Here is a 15,548-nt window from a genome sequence, read left to right as displayed (position 1 = left end):
CACCAGGACCTTTCACCTGGTCTATAGTGCAGCCTAATTAGTCTGTCTCCTGCCTGGGCCAACATCCCAACCTGCTATCTTTGCCAATATAATCATTCTATTCCAGAAAGCATGGTTTTTAATAGCCTATTTTACATTCATTAAAAAAAGAGAGAGAGAGAATCATCTTAATTTCATCATAGCCTGTGAGGGTGTGAGGCCTATTTAAGAAACACAAGTGGCCTGCATCAACTTTGTCTAGATGGTTTATTATTCCAGAAACACTAATGCCTGTCCTTCCTGCCAGTCTTTCAAAGCCCCAGTTCTGGTGTCCCCATTCCCATGAAGCTGTCCTAGCAAGAAGATTCTGGTTCTCAATGCTAGACAAGAATAGTTGTGGCCAACGGAAGAGTGGGAAGGAAACAGGCCTCCTGTGAAATCCCAGCCCTACTGCTGAACAGCTATGTGACTTTAGAAAATGTTCTAAATCCTCTGGGCCTTGATTTACTCACTGGTAAACTGGAAACATGACCTGGGAAGGCAGAATGACTCTGAAAATTGGATATACATACATACATAATGGATATCGACAAATACTAGTTGTTTGAATACCTGATTGGATTTATGGTCAGCTTCTTACAAATCAGCATTTAAATTTTTACAACTTTTACTTTTCTCCATTAGCATTATCTTCCAACTAAATTAAAAGGTCTTTCAGGAAAATTCATATTAAATATGAAATTTAAGGCTTCAAAGTTTACAGCACCAGACAATGTAAGTAAATACTTTTCGTATTCCCTAGAGCACACAAGGCACAGCTCTTACACTGATGTGCCGAGTAAATATTACTTAATTTAAGCTGGTTTAAAAAATTAATTTTATATAAGAAATAGTTCCCTTTATGAAAAACATTCCATCATGGGACTCAATGATACTGCTATAACCTGCACACCCCAACACCCAGCTGAGACTTTAGGCCTTTGCTCACCTAATAAACTGGGATCTGCTCGGACCATCTTCTGCTTTTTCTTCTTCTTGCCACTTTGTACGGCCTCAAAATTGGATTGTTGGTTGTTGCTTTGATTGGTCTGAAATACTGAATGGAGTGCACTGTGATTCATTCCCCACACAGAGTCCTGTGAAACAAGATGTCACAACTGAGGTTACACAGTGGACACAAGTGTGGTCCCCTCTAAGAAAATGGTTGATTTGCCCTTACCTTATCGGGTACGAGACTAAAAACAGAAAGCCTATCATGGATTCTGGTAATAGGGAAACTAAGAGGAATTCACTGGGCCACTCTTTCCCTTCACTTAGATTCAGACATCCCATTCAAGTTCTGTGCCTCCAAAAGGCCTATCCTGGTAACTCCAGGTATCCACCCCACCGTGACAACACATCCGTCAAAACGTCTCTGGTATACAAGGAGACTGTACCATCCACCAGGAAACCAAATACACAGCAAATAATCAAACAGACTTCTGTACTCCAGCAATTTACAGCAGAGTATAAGGTCCCTTTGTCTCTGAGCCCCAGGACAGCGAGGACAGGCTGCAGGCTGGCTGGCAGCATGTTACCAAACAAAATTAGTATCATGTATTTTATTCCCACTGGCAATCCTAGAAGAGATCTGGTCCCCAAATGTTATCCATACACTTTCTACCAACTAGTTGAACTATGAAACAGTCTATAAGCCATTCACACTTGCCTGTTGCTCTTACTAAAGCAATTCCATTTTAAACTGGGATCTGATTCAATGACCTAGTGGAAGGCACAGGTGGTGGCAGTGGCAGGGGAAGAGTGGAGAGAGTGCGGTGAAAGGACAAGCCCGGCTATGTGCACACGTGCACGCACAAGGGGCCTCCACCTTCCAATTTAGGCACACGGCAACGCCATCTCACAAATGCAAAGAGCGGTCTGTATTGCTACACAACATCTTCCCTTCTGATCCCTCATTTCTCCTGGTGCTGTTCATGTTTATACCTCTCACTTTCCTTCACTTGATCCCCGTTAGCCCATCTACCCAAATGGATCTTAAACGCCTTGTACTTCACTGTATCTTTTATACAGTGAATATATGTAATGACCGATATGAAATGACCGATAACAAACACGATCTCTAACACAATTACAGGACTAAAGAACACGAATATTCTTAAGCTCTCCATGAGCCTTGCCAGCTCATCTTTCATAAAACTTGTATAACTGATCCTCATTATTCACAGATTCCAGATTTGCAAATTCACTCACTGGCTATAGTTTATTTGTAACCCCAAAATCAAAACTTGCAATGCTTTTATGGTTATTCTGAATATGCAAATGTACAGAGCAGTGAAAACTCTGCCTTGCCTGAGGAACACATTTCCAGCTGACGTGGAACAGGGCAGTAAGCTGCCTTCTTGTCTTAGCTCCCATACTGTGAACAAGTATCTTTTTCAGCCTATTTAGTGTCATGATTTTCACATTTTTATGCTTGTTGGTGCTGTCACTGTTTGCAATGACCCCACGTTTAAAGTGCTGTCTGGTGTTCCTCAGTGCAAGAAGGCTGTGCCACACCTTATGGAGAAAATACACTTGTTAGATAAGCGTTATTCAGGCATGAGCTCTTAGGCTGCTGGCCATGAGTGCAATGTTAAGGAATTAACAGTATATTAAATAAGGCATCTTTAAACAGAAACACGCATAAAACAAGGTTACATATTGATCGGCTGACAAAAATGTTGTGACCAGAGGTTCACAGAAACCTAACTGGGTGTTTCCCCTGGAGCAACAGGTTCACTCTCCGCTAATTCAGTGTGAGTGGTGATCTACAAAACAGAACTACCACGAATAATGAGAACTGATTGTACTTTTACATCCCTGTCAACAACACACGAATGTCTGACATGCTACAGTAGTGTCAATATTGGGTACAGTGGATCCTGTGCACTGGAGATTTAACATTTGTAGGTGTTAACTATTCAAAAAATTTATGGGTCTATGACAAATTGGAATTTGCAATTTGAGGAAGATGTACGCACCACGGAAAATGGAATAGAGAACAATTATATGTGCTATTTGGGAAATTTGCAAAAAGTCTCTGGATATGTCATTTGAAATTATCAAGTCTACCACATTTCTTCTTAAGTGTATTTATTTAATCGAGAGACAGAGACAGAGACAGACAGAGAGAGAGAGAGAAAGAAAGAGAAAGGGAATGAGCAGGGGTGGGGCAGAGAGAGAAAGAATCCCAAGTAGGCTCTGTGCTGCCAGGGAGGAGCCCAATGTGGGGCTCGATCCCATGATGCACAAGATCATGACCTGAGCCGAAATCCAGAGTCGGACGATGGACCCAGGTGCCCCAAATCTACCACATTTTAAAAAGCTACGGTATAAAAATGGTATCTTCTGGGGCACCTAGGTAGCTCAGTCAGGTAAGTGTTTGACTTCGGCTCAGGTCACGGTGTCACAGTTCGTGAGTTCGAGCCCACACCGGACTCTCTGCTATCAGTGCAGAGCCCACTTTGGATCCTCTGTCTCCCCTCTCTCTCTGCCCCTCCTCTGCTTTCAATGCTCGCTCTCTCTCTCAAAATAAACATTTTTTAAAAATGGTATCTTTGGGGCACCTGGGTGGCTTAGTCAGTCAAGCGTCCAACTTCAGCTCAGCTCATGATCTCATAACTCGTGAGTTCAAGCCCCGCGTCGGGCTCTGGGCTGACAGCTCAGAGCCTGGAGCCCGTTTCGGATTCTGTGTCTCCCTCTCTCTCTGCCCCTCACCCACTTGCATTCTGCCTCTGTCTCTCTCAAAAATAAACAAACATTAAAACAAAAATTTTTTAACTCACTCTCAGGAGCACCATACAAACTACTGCCTCATTCATACCTGCTGCTGCTGCTGCTGCTGTTGCTGCTGCTGCTGCTGTTGCTGCTGCTGCTGCTGCTGCTGCCGCTGGTTGGCTTTCTGTTTGGCACGGCGCTCGAGGAACTGCTTGGCAAACTCCTTGGCCTCAGATGTATCTCCTAGATAGGCCCTAATATAATCATGGACCTCATAAGGAGATTCTACTTCTTTCAGGAAAGAAACAAATGTGGGAACTGCAACATGAGAGGGGAGAAGACATAAAAAGTAACAATGAAATATCACATGCAAGAAATCAGTTTCAGTTCTTAATATACTGTCACACCTACGACCAACTCAATCATGTAAACTTGAAAGGTAAGCAGCTACTGTGTTAAATATTCTTTAATCTACTGAGGGAAAAAAAAAGCCCACTGTCATTGCAATGACCAAAATTATCAAATATAGCATCGAGTCCAACAAAGACACATCATGCATGCTTAGTTTCACTAAATGTTACTTTAGTAAAAACTAAATGTTATATTGATTGAAAAAACTGCTTGCCTAAGAAGTCACCCGGAAATTCATTTTTTCTTTCCTTAAATTCAATCAATTATTTATTAAGTGCTATGATGTGCGTCGGGCACCGTGACAGATAACTAAAAATACAACCACACGCCCCGGGAACTTTCACTTCATGGAGATATCGTTTGTTTAGAAAGGAATCAAATGGAGCATTGCAAGCAGTGTGGTGCAGGAGAAAAAGCACAAGTATCAGAATTAGACAGACATGGGTTGAAAACCTGACTCTGAAATTTGCTCGCTGTGTGACCTTGATGAATTACTTAACCATTCTGAGCCTCTGTTTCCTAATTTATAAAATGGGGATAATATCACCTACATTGTAAAGGTACCTTATGAAATTATTGCAAAAATTAAATAACTGGAATAACATATGTTAACTGCTAGAAAGTGCCTAGCACATGACAGGTGCTTAATGAATGGTAGCCATTACTATTATTTGCTATTGTTTTCCCTGGTTCTTTCAGACCATTAGATATTGTTAACGATGATGCAAAGGAACGCTTCCGTTCCTTTACTGTTCTGTTTTTAAAACATCCTTGGTTTTAGTAGTTAAGATACTGGAGATAGACTAGTTCAACGTAGCCTATCAGTTACAGGAATGCCTTCCACACCAAGCTGGTCTCTGGTTCAAACATTTGAGGGTAGGGGCAAGGCCTCATTTCCATCTAAGGCGGATGATTCTCTTCTGTGATCAACTAACACTTAGAAAGTTTTCTTCAAATTGCCCTCAAACCTTTTCACTTCCACTCACTGGTCCTAGTTTCATCCAGCACAAAGTGAGTCTACTCGCTCTGTCACACAATTCCCACCCCTGCCGCCAAAGGCAGGGAGGGAAAGTTCTCACATCACGTCAGGCTTTTCTCGCCCAGGATAACCTTTGTCTCCACCATGAGTTACCTTCCTATGGACGTGGACTGGCTGGCATGTCCCCCACAAAATGACCCATATGGAACCGTGACCTTCTCTGTCCTGTACATCGTAAGACAGCCTGACAATAGTACTTAGTTTTTGGCAACCACTGATAACCTATTTGAGCACAGTATTACAGGACTTTTCTCACAAGCAGTATTTACAATACTATGAAAGAGTCAAGTTCTTACGGTAGGTACAGGATCTGACCTCCATTACCTTTCACCTCCTGAGTTTTGGCCCATTATTCCAATTTGCAAACCTTTTTGGGGCTCCTACTCTGCCATTCCACATGCTGGGTTTCCCTCCCCAATTCTTACCATCCAAGTTATTTGCCGTATTAAGGGCATGAAGCATCTGTTCACACCACTGGGTAAATCCATCTTGGGCTTTATTTACTCCCTGAAAGAGCTTCAGCAACTTTTCTTCTTCTTCTACTTTCTTATTCTGCCGGTTAGACACACCTACAGATTTACTAAAGCAAAACAATAGGGCGATATTATATTCCCAGAAACTGTTACTATATGATTATACTACAACACCATAAATAATGTCTTGGCAACACTGGATGGCTGTCCAGTAATCCAACGCTTGGCTCCAAAAATGAAGAAAAACATAAAACAAAAAAACCCCATACTTCAAATGGATTGGGGGCCAGGGGGACTCAATACCTGCTTACATCCTAGCCTCAGCTAATACATTCTGATTTGTGAATATAGGGCGACTTGCCACAAAAGTGGTTAAATTATTCCTATGTGTCTTTTGGTAAGTTTTTAAATTTTGCTAAGCCTCAGTTTACTCATCTGTAAAATGGTACTAATACTTCTTTGGATTATAAGGAAAAAAGATATTGTATGTCAAGGCCTAGAGCACAGTGCCTGGCAAAGATGCTCAATAAACTGACAGTTGTTTAGAGTCCTATTCTTAATATGTGAGACCCTCAAACGAGAAGAGACAATCTGACAACACTACCATTTATTAAGTAGTCACTATGTGCCAGGCACTTCACTAACTACTTCGTGTGCATTCATTTAATCTGTACAACCACGCCCATGAAATCGTTATTATCATCTTCATTTTACAGATGAGGGAACTGAGGCTCAAAGAGGTTCCCTCTTGCCCAAGGTCACACAGCTAATAAGTGGTAGTGCTGGGATTTGATTCATGTATTTATCATTAAAACCCATGCTCATCCAAGAACACCGTATACTGAGGAAAGAAAGACAAAGGTGAAATGTAATTAATTTACCATAAAAATAAATAGGTTTAAGGTCATTAGAGAGGTGTTTATAATACTCCCTACAGTCTAACTAACTTAAAAATATACATTTAGGAAAAAATGCTAAGATCTAGAGAATATCTTGGAGAAATGTTCAACGACAACAAAAAATACTCTATTCCTCGGGATGTCTGGGTGGCTCAGTCAGTTGAGTGTCTGACTTTGGCTCAGCTCATGATCTCACGGTTTGTGAGATCAAGTCCCATATCGGGCTCTTCACTGACAGTGTGGAGCCTGCTTGGGATTCTTTCTCTCTCTCTTTGCCCCTCACTAATACTTTCTCTCTCTCTCAAAACAAATAAACTTTATATATATATACTACTCCTAATATTTATTAAGTGGTTACCAAGTGACAGGCAATGGACTAAGTGCCCAGCAATACAAAGAGCCCCTAGACATAATACAGATATGTTTCCATGGGGAAGAAAGCAGTCACCAAACTACAGCCTTCCATGCTTGGACATGGATGAAAACCAGCAAAAACTGAAGAGCTACCTTTTCACACCCACCCAATATCCCCACTCCACACACGCCCCTCCCCATCCCCCAACCCTCCGAGGAGCATAGGTGTGATCATTTTGAGCCCTACCTGAGACTGGCGTTGTTTTTATTTTTATTTGTAGAATTCCTAGGTCCCACCTCTTTCACTGCATCATCCCAGAATCCCATGTTGGAGTTTTTAGTGTCTGCATTACTCCAGATACTACTGACTAGGTCAGACGCCCACTGATTAGGGGGACCAGTATTTATAGAGCCCCAAACAGAATTCCCAATGCTGGTGTGCAAGTTGGAATGCTGTTAAGGAAGAAGAGACAAATGATGTGGTTAACAATACCAAAAATATAAAAAGAGAGTCCACAAAAGTTCGAAAAGGTCACTTCTAACACCAATCCACACCATGCGTGCTTAGGAAGCCGAACCCACCGTATTGTTCCGGGCTCTGTTTGGTTGCTGGTGCTGCTGCTGCTGCTGTTGCTTCTGCATCTGCCTGGCTTCTTCCTGCTGTATCTCTAGAAGAGACTTCGCAGTACCTGCAGGTTTGCTGACATTCCCCCAACCTGAGAGTTTTTGCTGCTGCTGCTGCTGCTGCTGCTGGAGAGCTTTCATCAATTCCCTCTGCTGCCGCCTTTGCTGTTGCACAAAAATAGGAGCTAGCTTAAGATTCTGGATCTTAAAATACTAGTTACAGATATCCAGTGTGGTAAATGGAATGCAAATACATGATCGCTGTACAAAATTAAGCACCTGACAGGGTTAACTACTTTGCTTCAAATAAAGATGTAAACTACCAGAGGTACTGAAAGGAGAATAAAAAGATCAAATGCAGAATTCCTTCTTAAAAATTAAGTAGGACTTTTGGTTAAGTATAGAAATGAAAATCATATGAACTTCCTAAAGCCCTACCAAAATGACAGGAAAAAAATAATGAAATACACAGATACATACACATACATACGTATAAGTGTGTGTATATATATATGTATGTATGTATGCACATACACATATATGTATACATATGCTTTTAAAAAGCATAAACCCATAAGGACAAAAACAACAAAACAGATTTTACAAGCTGAAAAGCAGGGGTGCCCGTCCCTCTCTCTGCTCCCCACCCCCCCAACATGAGTGCGCATGCACTCTCTCTCTCAAAATAAATAAATAAACTTTAAAAAAAAAAAAAAGAAAAAAAGGAAAGAAAAAAACTCGCAGGTCTTTAAAAAAAGAAAGAAAGAAAAAAGAAAAGCAAATAATGACACCCAATGTAACAGACCCAGTAAACTGAAACCTAAGTAAATGAAGCTCAGAAACAGGCTAATTCATCTAGAAAGCTCAGGAATTAAAAGTGTGGGTAACAGAGGAAAACCTGCCTGAAAATCTGTAAAAAGTAGCAGTTAAGATCCCAGCTGCCTCTGCAAGGCGATGTAAGTGGGCAGCTCTCAGAAAACGGAAAAGTTCCTCTTTAGAGAGGCTGAGCCAGATTGGTAGGTTATTCTGTGGGGAAGCCGACCTAGCACAAAAGGATACACCTATAAAATACAAATAGATGGGAGGACGCCCCCGACAGAACAGCCCTGCGAGAGATCACTGCGGCAAAGCCCACCAAAGTCTTGTGTATGCCAGAATCTCTAATCCTAAATATAAACAAAGAGCTCAGGACCGATTTGACATAAGCTTCTAAAATGAAAGCCAAAGATCAAATTAAAAAAAAAAAAAAAAAAAAAAAAAAGAAAGAAATTCAGTGGAAACACAAACAAGGGAAAATGGGAACAAGCTAGCTTTTTTAAAAGGTATCAGTAAGTAATTTTAGAAAGGTAAGAAGTGAATTCAATGAAAAAAAAGAGGCTATAAAAAGAAACACTTAGAGAACAAAATACTCAGGGAAATTTGAAATAAGATCACATACATTACAGCTCAACAGAAGGACTGAAACAGAAGATAAAGGAAATGCTCCCATCAAAAAAGATAAAAAGGTTAAAAATAAGAGAGAAATTATGAGAAAAAAAAAACAGTCCAGGAGGGCAACATACAAATGGTAAGAATTTGAGAAAGAAAATAGAACAAGCCGTGCAGCAAACCAAGAGCACCCAGATTTGAACAGGATGGGGGGGGGGGGGGGGCATGCAAAGGGTACCTCCAGGAAAGAATGAAATACAATTATCCTAGGTTTACCTACATGAGAAATATCTACTGAGTAGCATTTTATACCTCTTGAAGAGTGTGAAAAAGTAACAGTTCAAAGAGAATTAATCAAATGAAAACACAAATAAGGCAACCATTAACTTCTGACTGATTGAATGATGAACAAGTCCCAGGATTCCAACTCTGATGACCACTATTATTTTTTCATTCAGCAGAGACCAAAGATACTGGAACAGTTCCTAGTCTTAAAGAGAGTAGATATATTCTGCTCTGCATCTACTTGTTGGTAACTTTTTAGAAAATAAATTATTTTATAGGAAGTGGTCCTTCTTTTTTTAGAGGATGGGAAAGAAGGTAATTTTTAAGATGAAGAAAGTTTCACCTACTGGATAAGGTCAAGCACTCTACATGGTGAGTATGTATAGACAACTCCCCCTTCTCTGTGTCCCACGGCCTTCAGTGAACCACACCCCCCAGATCCAAAAATGACGACTGCGCTGCCTCAAGTCATATCCACGAAAAGCACTTTCTTCAAGACTCTGCTATTCCTGCCATCTTTTCAGAGGCCTCCCTAGATCACATGACCTAAAACGAGGCACTCAATTGCTACCACCACCAATTTTTCTCCATCTCCCTTCAACCCGAAGGCAAGCTTTATAAAAGCAGAGAATTTTGTCTGTTTTAGAATCAGATAAACTCACCTACAACTGAGTAGGTGTCAGCAAATATGTGATGGATAAACGGACGAATGGATGGGTGAACGGATGAATTAATACGGTACCTAATAGCATGCTGAACCAAACCATTTTCTTATTCATTTTCTCTTCTGTCAAGAACTGTATTCTTCCCTTTCCTCCCTTTACTTCACTCTTTTGTATCCGTCTTATCCTAATGATGAACTATAGGATATAGACTCACAAGTAGAGAGACTTTATTTCTGTCATATTTAAATTTTTCTAGGCTAGTCAGAAAACCCAGTATCCTTAAAGAGATGTATTCTGCATTCTAAAAATCTAATTTGTAAGAAACATATCTATATAAAACTCACCCATAATTATGAAAACTCCATGTACTTTTATTTATGAGCTACTTCCTCAAGAACATTCACATTACCTAATCTTTTTTAAATGCTTATTTATTTTAAGAGAGCAAGTGAGCATGAGCAGGGGAGGGGTGTAGAGAGAGAATCCCAAGCAGGCTCCGCACTGTCAGAGCAGAGCCCGACGCGGAGCTCGATACCATGAACTGTGAGATCACGATCTGAGCCAAAATCAAGAGTTGGACGCTTAACCAACTGAGCCACCCAGGTGCCCCTCATGTTACCTAATCTTAATGTTATTCCTATCAGCAACTTCACAGTTGCTGGAGTCACCAAATTCTAGACTAAAGAGCTTAATGATGAACATCCAATTCAGACACACAGCAACTATGACAATAATCATGATCTTTACTAACCACCCACCCATAATGCACCCCAGCTATTCTGGAACACTGACTAGAGCACTTTTACTTTTAAAACGTACCTCTTCTCGAAGCTGCCGTTCTCGTTCCTCTTCTAGTTTTTGGATTTCAGCCAATGACAGCGTTGCCTGGGACTGACATGCTGTTGTATTGGACTGCTGGCCCCACGTGGAAGAAGAGGGAAGCTAACAAAAAGGAAGTCAGAAGAGTTCATGAGGAAATGTGGACAGGAAACAAAGAGGCAATACTGCATTATATATAGGCAGGGAATTCATGTTTCCTTCAACTCCACTTAAACATTTAACTCAAGATTCCATCCTGCAATCCTTGTGCATATTAGAATTCTCCCTGTTTGCTTTTGAAACTTTTGTCACTACTCTAAACCTCAGATTATTTTAGAACTTAAAATATACATGGTACACTTTTACCTACCATTTCGGACTGCAAATTTGTTACACCTGGCACTGATATATATACACAACAATATACAGATACAACGAGTAAGGAGTAAAACAAAACAATCACTACATTTTTAATCCAAGGGGGCAATGAAGGACATGATATGCTACTTTTAGTGAAAAGCTGAAAGACAAGATTTCTGAAGAAAAAGCTGAGGTGGGGAGCTCACAGAAGATGCCAGGCATAGTTCTTAATCAGTATTTTATAAAAGTGAATCACTGTTAACCAGGCTGTAGCTTCTAGTCATGAGCACTAGGCTGTTTTTAATAAATAATTCTATTTTTCCTATCCTTTAAAATCACTGACTAAAATAGAGTGTAAATATTTTTTGGGTCCAGAAGACTTTAATGTTCTCAAATGCTTGATTATTATTTTAAGGGAATCTCTTGGTTGTCTGGGCCAAAAAAACACACACTTTAATTTTGAGACATCTTGTGGCTCTTAACAAACAAACAAAAATAACAAAAACCAAATCTAACTAGACTTGAAATATGTTTAATAAAAATCATACAAACAAAATGCCCAAAAAGCCCAAAGAAGAATGGCTCGATAGCAGAAATCTCTGTAACCTGGAGCTGGTGGAGTAAGGACACAGTTTAAGCTGTCACTGATATTACCAAACAGCTCTTGGAAGGAGTACCTTCAGCACTACAGAATACCATCGGTCCTGAACGTTTACGTCTGGGGCTGATAGAGGAGGTAGCAGGGGCATTTATCTCAAAATACACCCCTGCTGTAACGGGGGAGAAGTGAGGAGGGAAGCTAAGAGAGAAAGACTGGGGACTAGGTGGGCAACATTAAGCACAAACGAACTCGTATTATCCACAGGAAATGACATATTGGAAGGCACTATCAAGATCAAATAAGGCAGTAGATCTCAAACACAACAGCAGCATTTGGGAAGGCCTGTAAAAATGCAGATGCCCCGGCCCCATATTCGATGAATCAGAAGATCCAAAGGTGAGGCCAGAGAATTTATATGTTTTTAATTCTGATGCATTCAGCCAGTAACCCCCAAAGCTATCTCAAATCCCAGATGTGTCACCCCAGCGTACCCTAGGAACCCATCCCCAGCCCTCTTCAGAGCCTCAGTCAGCACAGGAAGAGATGCACTCTCCCTCCACAAGATGGCCTGTTCCCCCTTCCGGCACCTCTGAGTTCCTTCCCACCGCTGTGCCAAAATACGCTTCACTGTACTCTATGCTCCTGACTCACAGGTCTGCTCTGTGGACTAATGGAGAACAAAGCCGTCTTCTTCACATGACAGACAAATGTCTGCAGATACCTATCATTTTCTTTAAGTCTTATTTGCGCATAGAAAATGATATCCCATCGCTCCATCAACACTGCCTCAGGACATTTTCCAATTCGACCAATGTCCTGTACTGCCCACTCAGAGAACTACAGTTTATCAATCATACTTTTCAGAACAACTCACTCCCAAATCAGAAACTAATAGGGAGTTCAGCACATTCTTTATCACCTGAATGCCTCGTATCTTTCACTGAGGTAAGAAAATTTACTATTTTTTTCTGCCATGATATTGCTACCTTACTTTCCAGCACTGTACTTTATTTTGAAAAATAACCATTACACCTCTGCTAGGGTAGTACAAAGTGCTCTGTAGACCTTCTCCCCAGCAAAATGGGTGAAAATTGCTTTTCAAAAAATTACTTAAAGCCTCTGGAAGTGAACATACAGGAATATGAAGAAACAGGTCTTCAAGAAAACCTGGTAAAACTCAGTAAGAACTGAGAGTCTGCGGTACTTGCACCAAGATCCATCCACTCTCTCCTGACTCCCAGCTCAGCCAGACAGAAGCGCCACTCCAGATGAGCACAGCTCAGAACACAGGCCCCCTGTCCCTGTCAAGCGCCAGTCAGTGGGCTAGCTTCTTACAAAGAGCACAACACCAGCATGTCCCCTCCTGGCTACAGCTACCTGCTGCAAAGGTGAAGGCACCGGCAAGGACAGCTGGGGGCGGGGGGGGGGGGGGGGGGGCTGCCCTTCTTATGCCCAGCCCCCAACTTGTGGAATGGAAACTCCCTTGAGTACAGTGCCACCAGGGCTACTAGGGTCCTGAGTGCCACTGCCCTGACTCAAAAGGCTACCATGCCACCGGCAGAGCCAAGCCAAGAAAAATCGAGGCCGCTGTCCCTCCCCCAAGGGCCCAATTCCTAAGCAGAGTACCACTTAGAAAAGCACACCACTGTCACCAGCACCAGAGCTGTGACTCATACTTTTGCCTTGGGGTGGAGGTGAGAGGAACAGATGGGATTATGCAGAGTTCCGGACCTCTTCCTAAAGGAACTGACTTTATTTGTAACAGACTGTGGAGAATGAGAAGTCCAAGCCAAAGGGCGCTTTTAAAAACAGTGGAGGCTAGGTGAAAGGCAACCAGGAGGAGATCAGTAGATTTACTGGAGATACACAGGTTAAACTGCGGGCCCCTACTCTGTCTCAGAGAACCAAGGAAATTGCTGAAAGAGGTTCTCCTGGGGTCAGAAACAATCTCAAAAATAGACCTCAGGAAGTGTCTCTTCAAAGAAGCCTAAATTTCACTGGATCAGTTGGTGAAGCAATCTACGCCCCAGGGCACTTCTGAGAACAGGAAAGCAATGCAGGTAGCAATCAGTGGAGGTTAACAGTTAGACAAAGCTATAGACAAAGCTAGAAAAAGATAATCAAAGAGTCCTGCCAAAACCAGGGATCCCAGAGTGACCATGGGCATGCCTGAGGAGCAGCAGCAGATTTCCATCCACCCTGTTGGGGAGGCAGTGAGAGACTGGGAGGTCACTAAATTAATTCAGTCAGGCACAAAACAATGATGGGGCTTGCAGGACCAGTAACCAGAGTTCCTACAACATATTATCAAAAACAAGTCCAGTTTCCAACACAATAATATGAGAACTGTAAAGCGACAAGAAAGAATGGCCTATACGCCAGGAAAGAAGCTGGCAACCACCTACACAAGTGACCAGATGTCAGATTTAACAAAAACATCCAAGTTTTATAAATACGTTCAGAGAACTAAATAAAACCTTGATTGAAGTGGTAAAGGAAGGCATGATGACAATGCCAAAACAAAGAATATCAATAAAGTGATAAAGATTATTTCTAGACCAGAAGGAAATCCTGGAGTTTGAAAGCCGGGTAACTAAAATGAGAAATCACTAGAGGAACTAAAAGTATATCTGAACTGGTCAAAGAAATTAATGAAACTTGCAGATCAACAGAGATTACACAATCCAAAAAACCGACTGAAAGAAAGAATGGAGAGAAACGAAGACGGCCTTAGAGAAATGGGAAATATCACTGAGCACACCAACATGAGCACAATACAAGTAGCAGGAGAGGAGAGAAAGGAGCAGAAAAAATATCTGAAGAAACCATGGCTGAAATTTATTTAAAAACATTAATTTATACATCCAGGAAGCTTAACTATAACAAGATAAACACAGAGATCCATAATTAGACATTACTATGGTAAAAATGCTGAAAGCCAAAAAGGAGAAAATCTTAGGGGGTCTGGGTGGCTCAGTCAGTTGAGCACCGACTCTAGATTTCGGTTCAGTCGTGGGATCGAGCCTTGCACTGCTCCCCCCGCCCCCCACCCCGTCCCGCCCCCAAGCTGTGTGTGGAGCTTGCTTGGAATTCTCTCTCTCCCTCTCTCTGTCTGGCCCTCCCCTGCTCACTCGCACATGTGAGTTATTTAAAAACATAGAATAGAATAGAATAGAATAGAATAGAATAGAATAGGGATGCCTCTGCCTTTAAAAAATAAAGACATCATTACTTCAATATTCCACTTTCAAAAACAGACCAATTAGGTGGAGATCAACAAGCAACTAGGTGACACTATAATAACCAATTGGACCTGAAAGACATCTATATATAACACCCGAGCCAGCAACAGTAGAATATACATTCTTCTCAAAGAAAGATCTCCAGGATACATCTAATGAAGGTAAAACCTAAGACATAATATCAACTTCAATAATTCATTTAAAGGGAAAAACAGCAGTGCCTGGCTGGCTCAGTCAGTAGAGTGACTCTTGATCTCAGGGTCATGAGTTCAAGCCCCACATTGGGTATGGAGCCTACTTAAAATACAAACATAAAGTAAAATAAAATAAAAATAAAAATAATATAAAGTATGTTCTCTGATCACAATGAATGAGAAATAAGTAACAAAAAAGAAATTCTGGAAACTCACAAATCAGTAGAAATTAAACAAAACACTTCTACATAACCAATGAGTCCCAGAACAAATCAAAACTTATGGGTAGCACCTAAACCATACTTAGAGGGAAATTTCTAACTGCAAATGACCATCCGAACAAGATGTCAAATCAATAAACTAACCTGCTACACCTTAAAATACTAGAAAAAGAGAGGAAATTAAACTTAAAGCAAGCA

At 41.2% G+C, this 15,548-nt stretch overlaps 1 protein-coding gene across 10 annotated transcripts in view; it reads right to left on the bottom strand.

Moving 5' to 3' along the window:
• GIGYF2 (GRB10 interacting GYF protein 2) overlaps positions 1–15,548 on the bottom strand; it is a 144,587-nt gene that overhangs the window by 5,464 nt on the left and 123,575 nt on the right. For 8 of the 10 annotated variants that reach the window (XM_015073274.3, XM_027047533.2, XM_053215964.1 and 5 more), the window contains 6 exons: positions 10,733–10,855; positions 7,494–7,700; positions 7,159–7,364; positions 5,611–5,765; positions 3,842–4,053; positions 968–1,115 (listed from right to left, as the gene is read on the bottom strand). In XM_015073274.3, coding sequence (XP_014928760.2) covers positions 968–1,115; positions 3,842–4,053; positions 5,611–5,765; positions 7,159–7,364; positions 7,494–7,700; positions 10,733–10,855 — 1,051 coding nt within the window. Of the gene's footprint in view, positions 1–967; positions 1,119–3,841; positions 4,054–5,610; positions 5,766–7,158; positions 7,365–7,493; positions 7,701–10,732; positions 10,856–15,548 lie in introns of those variants that run through there. The other 2 variants (XM_053215966.1, XM_027047558.2) reach the window with 2 other exon arrangements.

The sequence above is a fragment of the Acinonyx jubatus genome, chromosome C1, assembly GCF_027475565.1.
Source record: "Acinonyx jubatus isolate Ajub_Pintada_27869175 chromosome C1, VMU_Ajub_asm_v1.0, whole genome shotgun sequence".
NCBI lineage: Eukaryota > Metazoa > Chordata > Mammalia > Carnivora > Felidae > Acinonyx > Acinonyx jubatus.
Note: the sequence above shows the minus strand (reverse complement) of the source record. Positions and strands in the feature narration are given on the sequence as shown.